Source organism: Harpia harpyja, chromosome 1 (assembly GCF_026419915.1).
Source record: "Harpia harpyja isolate bHarHar1 chromosome 1, bHarHar1 primary haplotype, whole genome shotgun sequence".
NCBI classification, from domain to species: domain Eukaryota; kingdom Metazoa; phylum Chordata; class Aves; order Accipitriformes; family Accipitridae; genus Harpia; species Harpia harpyja.
Window position 1 is genome coordinate 46782102 of NC_068940.1, and position 16226 is coordinate 46798327.

The following is a 16226-nucleotide window of genomic DNA, read 5'->3' on the forward strand; positions in this document are numbered from 1 at the left end:
AGCATAAATGCCAGCATGAATGCTTCTCCATCTACCAAGGGGCTGCCTGGCTTCTGCCAATCCTTGGAGCATATTCTGCATTAACGATGCTGGGGTGGAAGGCTGCAGTGTGCGGAGCCAAAATTTAAAGGGAGACTCGGGAACTGGAAATTCAGGGTTCACACCATTGTTTTGCCTCCACTGCCCCTGTCTAAGCAATACCTGATGCCTCTTCTGCCCAGTGCTTTCCTGTTTCTCCCCCCAAATAATGCAGCAACAAAATGCCAGAACAAGGTGTTTATGCAAGGGCAGGGGGAGCAAGCAAAAAGTCTTGGTTTACTCTGTGCCTTTTTCCTGGACTTCAAAGAAATTATTTAGCTTTTCCTGTGCACCTGTTTATTCACCTGAAAAACTGAATTAATACCTACTTTTCTAAAGCATGAGATCCTTACATAGAGATTTATGACAAGCATTTATTTGGCACCTGTTAGCATTTTACAAGGCTTAGATGGAGGCGCTCAGTATCTCAGTAAGAAGAACTGAACACCTCTTCTGCTGGGAGGTGCCGCGTAAGTGCAAAGGACTGTAACTGGTACGGGGTGATCTCATGACTGGTCTCTGGGTTTCTACCCATCCTCTGGACGAAGCGGGTCGGCAGAGAGCCCCTGCGCACCATTGCGTGCTTAAACTGGCTGCGGAGCTTGGGCTGCTCCAGTGATCTTGCAACCCATGCAGAACGGCAAGTTAATCCACACTGCACGGCAAGTTAACCCACACGGTGCTGGGTGAAAGAGCTGCTGGCCGCAGTGGGGGGCTTAGCCCAGTAACCTCCTTCCATGGCAGGAAAAGCTGGTGAGCCAGCCAGCTGCAAGCAGCCCTTCCCCAGAGTAATGCACATCTCAGGGTGCACGAAGAGCAACCCTAAAGAAAGGAGAAGTCCGCTGGGTTTGACAGCTTCTCAACAGATTCGTGCTGAGAAAAAGGCAAGTAACGTTTATCACTGAGTCAGGTGAATTAAACATTCACATATATTTGCTGAAAAAATTATATACATCTGTAGCAAGGCTCTGCCAAGTTTGAAAGATAAGCATCATCTAGTCACTAAATTAAAAAAATAAAAATCTGACTTTTAAATCTTTTTCTTTTTATCCATGTTCAAGAGCACAGACAGTTTATTTTGTTAGCACATTTGGTGAAGAATGTATGTTTGTGTGAGTAGCCATGAAAACCGGTGAAAATTTGGCATTTGTTTTGGATATGATGGAAAAGAAGAAGCCACTTATGCCTTACAGTCTAAATAATCCACAGAGTATATCGGGTTGCAAAAGGGTCACAAAGTAGCAGTCAAAGAGAAGCCTAAACACCCAGAGACGTAGCATACATGTCTGATAAAGAAGAACAAGGTATAGAGCATGCTGGCTAATTAAATAAATTTCACTTTCAACCCTGTTCCTTACGTGTGTAACCCTGGGAAAACCATCCCATAACAAGAAATGGACTCTGAAGAGATTTCTGTATCCATTCACAGTAAGGCTTTGAAGATATATGAAGTTTTATAGCATTTGTATTTTAAGGATTTAGGGCAAGTACATGTTCTTCTACTGAATAAAAAGAAAGTTAGTACTTAAAAGGTTCAAAAATATATCAATTGTGATTTTTTTTTACATAAATAAATTATATTGATTTTGGATTTAACAGCTGAAAAAACCCTTTCTGCTTCCACTGGAGGCAAAACTGAACAAAATGTTAGTTAAATAGAGATAGCAGCATTTCTAAGAAATCTGTCAATAGTGATACAGTATCTATGCTACAAGGATGTTATTAAATAGAACACATTTAATTATTGGGGGGGTGCATTATGATTGATTACATACTTAAAAAAAAAATCATCCAATCCAGTAAACTGGGAATAAATTCCGTGAAAATAGAAACCAAATGCTTTTTAGACAGTGGGTAACAGACTTCTTTGAGATGCTAATTTTAACATGTACATAATTTATAATCCCAAATGTATAAAAGACAATGACAAAAAGCATCATAAATAAATAATGCAAACTGAAATAGTTATGTCAAAACATTTGGACCATCTGATAAATTAGCAAAACTGTAACAGAAAATAAGTAAAAAATACAGTAAATTGTGACAACCAAATGTGAAACCGATTACTAGCACACTCCCAACTCCCTCACCAGCCTGCCTTTTATCTCACTGCTGCACCACCACGGGTTTATTTCAAGTCTCAAACCATGAGCTGCAAATAAGAACAAGCCCAAGTGAAAGAAAAACTAAACAAGGAGTGTGGGGAAGGAGAAATAAGAAGGGTTGCCTGTGGAGGAGTCTCAGTACCCAGAGCTGCAGGGGGGCTGACGGCATTAAAACCTGTCCATTTAAAATGCAGACATTGAAATCATTTGCCAGTGGGGGGGGGGCTCGGAAATACTGTTCAACAGCAAATGGAATGGAAAGAAGAAGCCAAGGTCATCTCTTCACAGTCTAATGCTAGAAAAGAAGAAACTCAAGCTTTGAAAGTCTCAACAGTCCTTCTTAGAGGACTCCCCAAACAGGAAAGCCGGCCTACAGCCTTTTCCTTGTTTGCTGAAAGGACGTTGCTTCTGGGGTAAGGAGTGGAAAATATAAAAACTCAAAAAGCCTCAGCGTTCATGTAAGAGCATTAAAATCAGTGTGGCCTGTTCACGGTTGGAAAAACATACCTTTACAGCACTTCTAATGCCATAGATGAGAACTAACGCCATAGAGGAGAACTGAAGACTAGCAGAATGATGAAGAACCTGGTAGCTACAGGTACAGTAATCCCAAAAAAGTCATGCAAGATGTGCAAAACCTTTCCAGCTCGAGCTGAAAAGTTCTTGTAACTGTCGAGGAAAGGGCAACTAAACTCCACTTAACATAAAACCAAACTTTGGTTTTAAAAAACACAAAAGAATGTCTACGTCATATTTTCACTCGCTGCTGTTTGTCTCCAAACCTTTGAGGTGGGGGTGATAAAGAAATTATATCACTACCAGTTATGCTTTTTCCTTTCAAAGAAATGAATATATGCATTTTCAATCATTAGTTATATACTTCTGTCTATACTACTATTCTAGTAACCATGATAAAATAGGGAAATACTTTAAATCAAAAATACACATTAGCACTTACTATAGCTGTGCTTTTTACCCCCAAATACAGGCTTTTTCGTTCAGTGTCGCTGTAGACAGAAATACCCTTGTCTGCGTGTAGACCAAGAGGTAAAGACTTTTCTTTTGCTCTTGTTTTTTTGCTGCTTTTTCTTCTCAAAGGAGTGAGCAATTTGGGGGGGTGACCGAGTACTGGATTTGCTATCGTCGGCTGGGATGAACGACTGGAAAAACAGAATGAGAATTCGGTGCCTCCCATACTAGCTAGACAACACTGTTTATCTAATAAAGTGGCAAGACCCTGCAACTATTAACATGTAGTATGTCACCAGAGTTTTTTCTGACAGGGAATTAGGTAGATAATATTACTCATGGAAACACAGGTTTATGAAGGCGGAGCGGGGCAGGAGGGTAAGTAACAAAGAGTTTATGGGATAAGAAACTCACAAGCCACAATCTTTTTGTGTTTTTTTTCAATGAAACAAAAGTTCTAATTTGTATCATGAGCCGCTTTGCGCTCCTCCTCTGCTGGTCCGTCCTGCTCTTTCTCTGCCGACAAAGGCGGTGTTTGCTCTGTACAGTTTTGACTGTTTGCAGCTCCTTTTTCCAGCAGTGAGACAGTTTCTGGCTCTGGGTTTGCCAATTCCCCTTTCGCTTTCTTTCTCTTCCGCTTCTGGCTTTCCAGGTTCGCTGCCTCCGAGTGTCTGGTTTGCTGTATGCCGGGCAGCGCCATGCCGATGCCAGGGGAAAGAAACATTGAGGGATAGATCAGTCCAGGAGACATCCCTGGGATAAGAAACGGGTTAAAAGCTACAGGACTACTGGTAGTTATTGCGGATTCTGTCTGATTAGAAAACGAACTAGGACCAGGCTTATCTTCTGAGAGAGTTTCTTTTTTCACATCCTGGCTACTCTGTTTATCCTCAGTAGCTTTCTCTGCATTGGCTGTACCACCACTTTTTGTTGTGCTTGTTAACGAAGTTGGAGCAGTCGCAGTACAAGTAGTTGTCATGGGGGGGTTGAGAAGTCCTCCAACGCCAAACATCTGTGGTACGGTAGCCATGCCCGGCAGCATCATGGGCAACATACTCAGGGTGCTTTTCACATCCTCGCCGGCAGGCACTGCTGCAAATCCAGCAGGAAACCCAACCAGCCCAGTCAGGGGGATCCCTTGCATGTTTCTCATGTTCTGAAGTCCTACTAGATCCATCCCAGCAATCAGTCCGTTCATGAACAATGGTCCCATTCCAGAAGAAGAATCTGCTACAACGCCGGGGCCTTTAATGAGTTCGCTTCGGGGCCTTCTCCCCCTCCGGCGGGGCCCCGTGTCTCGGAGCACAGGCTCAGTTAGGATGCGATTGAATTTGCTTTCTGGTAAGTAGCCCTGAAAATGAAACACACACAACAGAAACACCTGACAGTTATTACTGCATCAAAGGAGATCTGGCTTTTCTGTGCTCGCATCTGCATCCCAGATGGTGTCAGCACAGAAATATTTGCCTACATGATATGGAATTTGAGAGGTACGCACAACTTTTCCCCAAGGGATGCTGCCAAATGCAAAACACCCTCTCTCTGCCCTGGCATGATACTGCAGCATCAAAGTGCACAGGGAGGAAAGGAGGAAGCACATTTTTACCCCACATTTTCACCCAAGCCCTCAGCTTCGGCTGTTCACAACATGAGAAGCACCGGGGCAGCTCTGTGTCAGATGCCAACTTATCTCCCTTCCCAGCTTTAATCGTGGCTTCAGCAACAGGTGACAAATCATGTCTTTTAGCTGTGAAGGGCCAAATTTTCAATGCTCTGCAGGACAGCAAAGCTGCATGGGATGACACACAGAAAGTGGACATGCTGTCTGAGGAGCACCCAGTTAGAGCTTCGCCGAGATGCCAGGAAGGTTCTTCTGAGCACTCAGATACAGGACCAAAACCCAGCAGCCACAACTGGGCAAGACTGTCCGATTACGGAGAGCAGTGTGTGTGGGATCCATAGTGCAGTTTAAAACTCCATTTTTCAGCATCCTCATCACAGATATTTAAACATTTCCCTTTGTGGATCCCTTGAGTTTCAGTATTGCTGCTCTTCGAACTGTTTCCAATAATAGATTTAGGTAGGAAAAGCAGAAACTTGAATCAAATGACCCTGGCAGTCTGCACAGCACAGCTACTGCCCAAAGAGGGATAATCTTCTGCTCTGCTCCCGCTGGCACGTGGGAAAACCTGCGTGGGAGCATGACCACGCCTGGGCTCTGCAGGGCAGCCGACCCCACGCTCCCGCCTGCCCAAGCGCCCAGAGCGGCCAGACGTCCCTCTGCATGCACGTGCCAGGACGGATGCGCACTCACCAAAAGCAAAGTGCTGATGGGGCTTGGGGGTGTGAATGCTAACAGGCATGCAGCCGCCAAACCAGGGCGTGTGAGCGGGTGCCTGGGGCGGTGGCCAGGCACACAGCTATTCCTACCGGCAAAGAAACCATCCCCTGCAAACGAAGGTAAGGAAGAGCTGCCAGCTCACACGGGTGCTGGCCACCCAGACAGGGCACTGACGCCAGCCTGGACATGGAGCTGGGCCAAATCTCCAGTGCTAATTAAAAGCAAATTTGAGAGCGGTACAAACCTCTAAGCCAATTGATTCCCCCTCCAGCCCCCTGCAAGGGTGTCACACAAACCACTGCAGCCAGAAACACAGGGAGCAGGCAAGAGGGACCGCAGGGAGAAGTCTGGATAAGGCCAGCCTGCAGGGCAGGGAAGGGCGATCAATCTAGCAGTGCCCATGTGCTAGGTGGGAGAGAGTGCTCCTCCTTGGCAGGCTCTGCCATGCACCGGGGCAGGGACTGGTGTGACGAACAGGGTGAATGAACGCAGCGAGGCGAGGCTCCGTCCTGTCCCTCTCCCTGCCAGTGTCTGAGCCTTCAGGCCTGGTGACCTGCAGGGCCTTTAGCGGGCCCAGGGTTGCACAGGCAGAGTTTGCAGGAGCTGATGAAAAGCCTCAGCTGAGGGTATTTTTGAAAATTTGACCTGCAAAAATGTGTTTTGTCCACTCCCTGCCATCCAGGACCCGAGGTGGCTTACTGCTCCTAGGGTGTTTCTCTTGCCCCTGCTATTTCTAAGCATCTCGAGGCTTTCTGGACAGTCACCCTGAGCTGCTGAGACCTGTTCCCAGGGTGCTGACCCCCTTCTGTCCTACCCCTGGCCGCGCTGCTGATCTGTGGCACGCGTCCAACCTCCCTCTCTGCCACGTGAGTGCTCCCGGTGCTGCCAGCCCTGCAGCTATCCCCTCCCGCATGCGCAGCTGAGGTCCTGCCTCGCAGCTCCCAGATCCTCACTGGAGAAAGGTTGTGGGGATGGGGAGGGGAAAGAAAAGATGACATGATACAGATTTCTCCAAAAGCTCTAACTTACTGAAAGCTTAACAATGTCAGCCCAGTCAGCTGCAACAGCATACTCCAAGTTTGCATCAAGCCACCTTGGCAACTCCTTCAATGCTGGTGCCGTGGCTCCCCCTAACTATAAAACACAGCAGAAGGATGACCTCTATTGCAGAAAGAGTTACGTAAAATAATACAAGAAATATGATTACACTTCTCCTAGCTCCTTGCTTTGGGCTGCAATTTGGCTGGGGCAGAGACTCCTCCCTTGCTACACATCTTTGCAGGACTCAGTATGTGCCTGCTGCCTCCCGACACACAGCTCAGAGAGAAGAGGCAAGTTCAGCCTCTGTGGCCTGTCCCATTGCCCTCCCCTTGAACAAGCAATGGGGATAGAGCTTCTGTAGTAGCCATGCTCAGAACTGGACAAACCCACCAATTCACCCAGGTCTCCAATGGCCATCGTGGGTGTAACAGAGGGAAACACAGATGTGGCTGAAACAGCCTCTTTCTGCCTCACTCTTTAGTTTTGGTTTTAGATGTGATTAATATCACATCACCTTCTGACCTAGTACAGTCCTGGGTGTGTTTAAGAACTGAATTTGGGCGGAAAGTATCCCTGAATGTCGCTTCTCATTCAGAGAGGTGAACATCAGTGCACTGGAGATTAAACTGCAGACAAGTAAATCTATGCTCCTTGCTCAGTAAGCAAGAAAAAGCCCTTCAAACCCTCCACTTTCCGCATGCCCAGCACTTGGATGGGTATTCGTATGCTCTGCCATCTCATAAGGAGGAACAAAACAAAGATATTTGCTTGGCAATATTAGAATTTGTGGCATATTGCAGTGAATTCAAGTGGAACAATCAAATCCGGAACAGGAAGCACCCAGCCAGGGCTGTGTTGATGGTGGCTTTAAAGCCAAAGGCTGAATCCCTTTGCCACTGTGGGGTCTGTGTACCCTGGCAAGGGTGAACACTCAGACTTTCCTTATTTCACATAGAAAGTCATTGATTTTGCGGGTTTGTGTCCCCTTGGGCACACACGTGTCACAGGATAGCATAGAGCAGTGACGTGTTCCAGATTTTTGTCCCATCCATAGGCTCCTCTGGATTAAATCTCCCCCCATGTGAGCTCAGGGGCTGCTAAGCATTTCAAGACACCAAGGGCAGAGCACGGAACAGGCCTTCGCTTACCCGCCGTCCGGTACCCTTATGTACCACAGGCACCCGCTCCTCTCCTGTGAGTGAGTTAATGTCCAATTTGCTGGGGTCCTTGCAGCGTTGCCTCCTCTGCTTGGGCTTGTCTGAAAAATTCTGCAGTGCAAACAAGACAATGTTAATGAGACTAGATGGCTTAATAAGCCTGGATGGCTACAAGCCCTGCAGGAGAGCAGCACAGATGAGCTCCCAAGGGACAGAGGGTCCCTGCAGACTTGGGTGGGAGCAGCATGAGCAGCACAAGCTGGCCTCTGCCACAGGGCCAGCTCTCAAATGAGCGCAACTGATTTTTGTAGGTATAAAGGGGCTTTCAGTGTACCCTACTTAGACTGCTCCAGCCCTTTCTAATTCCCCTCCAATCCTAAAACTGTAACACGCTGCCAATTCGTATACGTGCATCTGTAAACGGGGAGCTAACTACAAGTAGGAAAGAAAGACAGAACAGGTCTGTGTGTGCCATCTCATGTCAGTCTGATACAGCTACCCACTTCTCGCCAGCTCATCTGTGCTTTGTTTCGCTCCTGTCTGAGCTGCTCCCACCACAGAGCTGCTGCACCGTGTTTCTTTGGGATCAGAGCCCTTCAGGACCACAACCTACAGAGTTACAGCTGAGTTGTTGCACACCCACTGCGTGCACCCAGTCCTGGCATCAATGTGCCTGCAGGGATGTAGCATTATAATGAACTACTGCAGGCTCTGATTCCTGAGAGTCAAAGAAAAGACCCTGAGCTTGGTCTGTCCTTCAACAAGCTGAGCTACTGCAGTACCCCAAAGCAGCTTTCAATCCATCCTACTTGGAGAGAGGACAGCTGCCCTGACAGGGGGACATCCTGCAGGGCTGGCCCAGGGCACTGGGGGCTTGTTGGGAGCAAGAGGTTTACCAGCAGCATGGCCAGACTGGGCAAGCTCCAGTAAGTCCCCACAGAAGGCAAGGATGATGGAAGGGAGTGGGAAGGCACCTCCACACCTGCTCCACCATCTGACTGCTTCTTGCAGTGTTCCTAGCAGTCTGGCCTGGGGCACAGAGCTGCATGTATCTCTGGACTTTGAAAAGCAAGAGCCATCCTGCCCGAGCAAACACTGGGCTCCTCATCTCTCATCTCTAATAAGCTCCAGAACACTAATGGCTTGCCTGTACTCCAAGCTCTAAGGAATCTCTGCCTCAGGTACACAATGCTCCAGGACCAAGATGCACAGTCTTTTACGTATTACCACCACATTTCTTCCTCCTCTGTTTTACAGCCTGTGCTCTGTCTAGCACATGACCTAATAGGCTAAATAAGCTGAAACCTGGAGCAAACCAACCTGTGAAAACCAAGAGTTGGATGCTTATGAGATGGCAAAAAGAATCAGATAGATAGACTTTGCACCCCACTCTCTGCTACTCTGCTTTCTGACGGTGCCCACACCCATGCAACCGCAGCCTTTGCAGCCTGCAACACAGCCGCCAGTCCAGTTTTTAAAGCAAGGAGGTTTCTCTTGTCTGGGAACCTTATTTAATACAACAGCACTGCCTAAAATGACCACAGGTGAAAGGGAGCAACACAGACAGACCTTGAGCATCCCAAATCCCTTCTCCCATTTCTCTCCCCATCCCTGGTGCTTCTGGAAGACATTGGACTAATTGTGCATTGGGCAGATGTATGCACTGGAGCTGGAGAATGGACCTTGGGGCAGGAGGACACAGCTCAGCAAGTGCCTTTCACTGCTGTACAGGGAACCGTGCCCACCTCTCAAACATGTGATGAACCTCCCTAACAGCCCTGATGACCACCACAAGCCATGGTACAGGGGAAAAGGCTGCATTTTGAGACACTTCGTGGAAGCCCTGAACTCAAGAGCAACCGCAGAAAACCTAACACAAAGGGCAACGTACAAGGCAGACACACACACACACATGCCACCAAAGGCCACCCTTACTGTGCCAAAGCCGGGAACGTCAAGTGTGTAGTCAGACTGCTGACGGAGCCAGTCAAGGAGACTCTTATTCGGGACAGCCTTCTCTGCTTGGCTGCCTGCAGCTGGGACTGGCTGTGGAGTTGAGGTAGCAGCAACCGGCCCATCAGGGAGGGGACTGTTCTGGGGGGGCTGCGGCTGGTCTTCCTGAACATCCTGATGTAGAGGGAGGAGCAGGGAGAGCCCATCAGCAGCACATGGTGATGCATGCGCACCCAGGTAAGCAGATGTCCCAAAGCAGGTCATCTGCTCCCATCACACAGATTAATCCGCATATTCCCAGTGCCTGTTCCTTAAATCACCACCCACCACCACATTACACTTCCACTCAGTCCCCAGCTCTGGTGGCGTGGAGGGCAGAGAGAGCTGGGAGATGCTTCTGAACTCACCGGGAAACACCCTAATCACCAGGAGGACCAACTTCCCCCCAGATCACTCCTAGAAGTGCTCTAGAGGGACTGGTCTTGCTCCCAGAGCCCCACTCTTTGAGTGGATCCCAGGGTAGAAAGAGAAAGGGTGCAGCAGGCTCTTGGCCACAGCTCCAATTCAGTCAAGGACCATTCCTCATGTTCGCTAACCCTAGACACCCCCTGAGATGGGACAGCTGCTTTTGATAATGCTTAGCGGGACTCAAACACTCCAGGCAGAGTGCTGCAAGTCAGAGGGAAAACTTCCCTTACTCCCTGGAGTAGTATCTGCTCCTGCCTGCTCCAGCACAGGCCAAGCTGTCCTGGAGGAGGTCCCGCATTGTCATGGGCAGCAGAGCTTGTAGGGGAGAGCTGGACCATGAGACAAATCATGCTGACTCCATTGGGAACATATGAAAGTAGGGAGCATAAACCCACCTGCAGCCTGGTTGGAAGAGGCCTCTCCTTCACAAAGATGAGGTCCATCCCTTCTACATTTTTTCTCCTGCCCCGCCTCCTCCTCATGGCAGCATCATCTCTTCGGAGGCTGCCATTTACAATTTGTCCTGTGACAGGATGGATTAACCCTGCCTGGAGGATGCCAGACAAGTCCATGCCCAGGGAGCCCTGGAGGGTGTTCACGGTCCCCAATTTCGGCATGTTTGTGTTCAGGGGGAAAGGAGAGGAGCTCCCCGGGGACCCATCAGAAACTCTGGACAAGTCCACTGCTGCATCGCGCCAGCCATTCAGCACAATGGGTGGATGAACATGGGTTGCTGCTAGCTGCTCCAAGCTCCTCTGTTTGGCATCTCTCTCCATCTCGAATTCATAGAGCCTCCTGTGCTTCCGCTCGTCCTTTGCAAAGGCAGGGGTCAGGAAACCTTCCTGTGTGTATCAAAGCCACGGAGAGGGTTACAGCTGCTTGTGCACTGCCCAGGGACCACAGCTCTTCAAACCAACACAGCTAACGGTCAGGCTCTTCTGCCTCTCCACAGGAGTCCCAAAGGATGCCCTTTCCCTGGGCATATCAAAATCACACCTCTTTCCCTGTGTGGGGATGGTGCAGGAGCACCCTCACATGCACTTTGATTTCCCAAGGTGCTATAACCCTGGGTGCTCCACCAGCTGCTGGGCAGCCAGGCTGGGGTCTCAGGCCAGCAGCTTCTGTCTCTGTGCTGTGTCTAACAGTGAGAGGAGATGAGAGAGAGCAGGTGACTGATGGGGCAGTGCCCTCTCCTGCACCCTTTCCTTTGGGACACCAGGGCAGTGTCCCCTTTTCCCCCTGACCATGCTGGGTGCTCCAGCGCTGACTTTGGAAGCACCTCTATAGCTGCAGAGGCTGCGGAGCTGCTGCAGAACAGCTGCCTTCCCAGGAGGGGAGCGGGGCTGGTGGGGGGTTGAGAGCACGGGCAGCTCACCAGGAGCCCTCAGTGGAGGGGACCAAGTGGCTTAAGCCATGTGTTAGACACCACCAGTGGCACGAAGAGGCAGTGAAAAGCCAGGCCCCCCTTAGGAAATTCCTGAGCACTTCTGGGCAATGCTTCACCCCAGACTCTCAAGCCTGCCCTGCCCAAGGGCCTCCCTCACCTTTTGTACCTGTGAGATTAACACCCCGTTATTGAAGCTGGGATCGGGGGCTTCTGACTCGGCAAAGCTGTTCCTGCTGCTGGCATTGGTGGCTACTGCTGGAGCTGTCAGCAGGCTTTGTGTCTCAAACTGCTGGCTGGAGGAAGGCCACTTGCCCTTCAGGATGGCATGGCAGATGTTGTCAATGCGGTTGATGATCACACGATCCTGCGAACAGAATTGGACGGTGGCAGGCTGGGACTCGAATGACTGACTCATGTATGTCATTTCAGGATTTAGACAAACCCAGCCCTGGTGACCTCAGCTCGGTGGGGAACTGCTTTGGGGCAGGCGTGACCATGGCACGGGTGCTTGGGAAGAGCACCCCAGTTAGAGCACCTGTGGGGAGCCGTGTGCGGAGGACCAGGAGGCAGACCTGGTGCTGTGTGAGCCACTGCTGGTTAGGACTACACAGTAACACTTGCAATACAAACAGTGTTAATTTTAAACTCACCTTAGGCCATTCAGAGAAGGAGTAAAGCGTCTTCTCCTGCAGCAGCTGGGCTATGGTCGGTGCCCGGGCATCCTGAAGCTCATCGATCACCCCAGGCAGGACAGAAGCAGAACTCTTGCTCTCTTCCTCCAAGTACTTCTCTGGACCATCTGAGAAAGCAACAGAGAATAGAGCCCATCACCTCCCTGGCTCTCTTGCCCTCTCAAGGCAGGAGCAACTCCTCACACCTTCCCACCCCAGCACCCAGCTGGCTCCACAAGGGTCCGAATCCCCAACCAGCCACCAAGTAACGCAGCAGCCCTGGGTCATGGCAGGCAGCCCACACTGCTCAGGAAGGGCCAGCACTCCCCTGGGATGAGTCTAGGGGGTTTTTATTGCAGTCGTCCCCATCCCTCACCATTCCCATAGCCCAGGCAGGTGAGGAGGAGAACACATGCCTTTCCAGAAGGAGCTGCTCACCAGGCAGTGCCCTGTGCCAGGAAGGGAAAGGCACCCTGCATTCCATGGGATGCTCGTGGCAGAAAGGCTGCTGGGGCTCATGGTAGGGGGTTCTGGCCAGCCCTGCTAGCAAATGCAGCTACCAACCCTTTGTTCCCCAATCACATCAGCTAGAGGGATCCAGCTCCTGCAGAGGGGAGGCCACGCCGGGGGCTTGGCAGCCCCAAGGCTTTGGCTCTGCAGGGAGGGCAGCAGGTCCCTCCCACCTCAGCCAGAGGTGACTGTCAACCAGAGGGAGGTCTCAGGACTGTACCTTGACTCTGGCTGCCACTGGCTTTCTCCCCTTCATCTCTGTTCTCACACTCTTCTTGCTTCACTCCCTGGGGCTCAGGGTGCAGGGCCTCTCTGCAGCCTGCCTGCCCTTCAGCCCCTCGGCCCCAGGCCTCTCCCCTGGCATGGGGGAGCTCTTCCCCTGGGGCCGCCAGCAGAGGTGCAGGCAGGCTGAAAGCCTGGCTCTGAGCCTGGCGTGGTGAGTGCTGCAGGGTGTTCTCCTCATCCAAGCCGCGGTCCTCCCTGCCCTCTGGCCCAGGCTCCCCCAGTCCTTCAGGTGTTCCCAGCCCCAGGGACTCTCTCTCGCCATTCACGTCTTCTGGGCAAGTGTCCTCAGGTGTAGGGAGGCCAGAGCTCTGCTCCTCACCCCCCAGTTCATTAGCCTGAGGGTCACAACCAGCCCTGGTCCTGGGACCACTCAAGCCTTCCACAACATCTGCTGCTGCCTCAGAGTTATCATCATCCTCTTCCTCCTCCTCATCTTCCTCGCTGTGGCTCTGACTTGGGCCTGACTTTGCCTCCATTCCTTTCTCCTGCAGCAGATTGATGAACCTCTGCTCAGGAGGAACCTTTATGTCATAGTTATGAAGACTGGGACTGTAGAGCCCCACGCTTATGACCCCTTCCATGGCACCGTGCTCAGGCAGCACTGGTGCAGGGCTGGCGAGGTCTCCCTTCTGCTGCAAGGCTTCGCAGAGCTCTGCTGGGATGCTCCGCGAAGGGTCGCTTTCAGGGGTAGAAGGTGAAGGCTCAGCTTCCTCGTTCTGACTGTCCATTCGGTCACAGCCCACCTGCAAACCCTCTAGGAAGGGAGTCTCTCTCATGGCATCTGCATCGCAGCTGGATGGATCCTCATCCCCCTCTAGCTTGCCTTCAGAGAGTTTAGCAATGCTGCTTCCAACATCTGTGCAACTTGGGCTGTCTCGGGCAAGGGAGCTTTGCTCGCTGTTACAGGCCTTCTCATCGTACATCATGCACACCAACGAGTCTGGCAGAGAGCTCTCATCATAGTTACTGGAAATTATGTCCCTGACTTTAGACATGAATGTTTCACAGTTTGCATCTGGTGGACTGCCCCCAGCCTGGGACATGGTGTTATCTACAGTTTCTAGCTTGATCTGACTCTCGGCTTCATTCTCCAGGGATTCACAAGTCCGGTCCACCTGGCTGTACAGAGGGGAACTGTAGAGTTTGGAGTTAGTCTGGTAAAGGCAGCACAGGGTTTCTGGGCCTGGGAGCCCTGTTCTTTTATGCTGGGCATAGTTCCTGTATGCATCTAAAAAAGACAGCTGGGGGTCATTCATGATATAGTAGTCAGTGCGATTCAGGCCGTGCTTGGCGGTGCCGATCAGCAGGTCCCGATCATGTTTGCCACACTCCCACCACACTGGCAGGTAGAGGCTCGGCCGGCAAAGCTTGAGCCGGTCATGGAGCTGCGGACACTTGAGCACCTGCTCGCGCACCTTTCGCAGAAGCTCGATACGGTAGAGGGTTCTGGCAGCACGTTCCTCTGTGATAGGCTCCACGTAGATGTCCGGGTCTGGGGGACCTACAGCAAGGATAGAAAAGCCAAGGCCCCATTATACAGACTGATGAGAGTTACTCAGAGGCAGTGATGAGCAAGGTGAGTCTTAACTCTTGCTCAGACTGCAGGTGAGGTGGGGGGAGTGCTTGTAGCCGCCGTTGAGGCTTCTTTTCCCAGTCTTACCACCTTCCATCCATTTGCCACCAAATGCACACATGGGAGTAAAATCCCTCAACATTAGCAGCTGGACCAAGAGTGGCACTCAGCTGCAGAGGATTTCAGAGTCTTGTCTGAGCTCTGCTCCATCAGCGCCAGCAGTGCTGGAGCTGCCTGGACCTGCCAGTGGATCAGCTCCTTGGGGTCTGAGCCTCTGGTAGTCCTTCAGCAGGTTCTCAGGGAAGGGAGTCCCTCAAGTCATGCAACTCTTTTGATGAGGAACACCTACCTAAGGCATTAACACACATATCCAAGGAACTGTGCCTGAGACCAGACCTCCTGACAGGTCTGATATGAAATCCTTTCTGCTGCTGTTAGAAGCAAATTGCTTTGTGCTTAAACAGCCCCCAAGCAGTTTATAATCTGCCTTGTCATGCACGGTGCCAATGCATTGGGGCTCTGCAGGGCACTCTGAGAAAACATGATGCCCTGTGTGCTGGCCAGGCTTCCCAAGCCTCCTGCGGTGGGTTCAGACTCCCTTTACCCTGTAGCAGAGCTCTCTAGCCAGCTATGCCACAGCACAGGCACTGTGCAGACTCTGTCCAGCGCCAGCAGAGAGATGCTTGGAAAGAAAACAGCAATACAGATCACCCAAACAACCCCTAGCTCCAGTGTGGAGAAGGTGTGATCTGCTGCTTCTCTCCTTCTCCTCCCTCACATCTAGAGGTTGCTGTCTTGGATAAAATTGATTGTGATTTCATGGGAGAGCTCCATGAGACCCGTGACAGCAGGAGCTGGAGCCCACAGGGCTGCCCTACCTTCCCATTGCGCCGAGGAGGTGGTACGCAGTGGTGACAAGGCAGCCAGAAATGGACGTGGCTTCTGCAAGCCCACAGCCTGCCTGGCATCTCATTGCCTCCAACTGTCCCCAAAACTCCTCCCTTGCTCTCCTGCTCCACAAGAGCAGTGGGACCATTTCTGACCTATGGCTACATGGACCTACCGTTACCCCCCCCATAGGCCATGCAATTTCCACTCACCATCCTCTTTCCACAGTGGGAGACCACAGACATTCTTGCACATGGCCACGAAGCTGTAGAAGTACTTCTCCAGGCTCTCATCTGTCTTCTTCTCCAGTCGAGAGATGGCTCGGAACTGGGCCCAGTCAAAGATCTTTTTCTCCTGGTCATAGATAACCCCAAAGGAGGAGACAGTGCGGTAGAAATCTGCCTGCTCCCTCCTGGTCCACCTGTGGGGCAGGGAGGAGATGTGAACACCACTGAGACATGTTCTGGTCCCAGCATGGGCAAGGCACCAAGCAGAGTGGCTCAGAGAAGACTATCTAGTTACTGCCCACCAGTTTTGGGGAGCTGCCAGGAGGAGCACACCAGGGACATCACCACAACCTGAGAACCTCTGCCTTATGGCGCATAGTGAGGAGGAGTGAAGGCCACGGGCTCTGGCTCTTGGCTCACTATTGAAGAAAAAACACTCTTGGCTGTTTGAAAAACACTAAGTGCAGCTCCTGGCTGTGCTGTCGATGGGGTGCGGGCTCCAGCACCTTCTGTGAAAGCACAAACCTATCTCACCTACTTGTTTCCTGCCACATTGAGTTGTCTCATCACCTC

General features: G+C 50.9%; 1 protein-coding gene across 6 annotated transcripts in view; it reads right to left on the reverse strand.

The window, feature by feature from the left end:
* Positions 1–434: 434 nt before the first annotated feature.
* The window catches only part of CHD6 (chromodomain helicase DNA binding protein 6), a 98253-nt gene continuing 82461 nt past the window's right edge, over positions 435–16226 (reverse strand). For 5 of the 6 annotated variants that reach the window (XM_052791416.1, XM_052791407.1, XM_052791385.1 and 2 more), the window contains 9 exons: positions 15639–15847; positions 12901–14466; positions 12150–12298; positions 11657–11863; positions 10508–10954; positions 9627–9818; positions 7683–7802; positions 6523–6627; positions 435–4503 (listed from right to left, as the gene is read on the reverse strand). In XM_052791416.1, coding sequence (XP_052647376.1) covers positions 3610–4503; positions 6523–6627; positions 7683–7802; positions 9627–9818; positions 10508–10954; positions 11657–11863; positions 12150–12298; positions 12901–14466; positions 15639–15847 — 3889 coding nt within the window. In that variant the 3' untranslated portion in view covers positions 435–3609. The remainder of the gene's footprint in view (positions 4504–6522; positions 6628–7682; positions 7803–9626; positions 9819–10507; positions 10955–11656; positions 11864–12149; positions 12299–12900; positions 14467–15638; positions 15848–16226) is intronic. The other variant, XM_052791426.1, reaches the window with a different exon arrangement.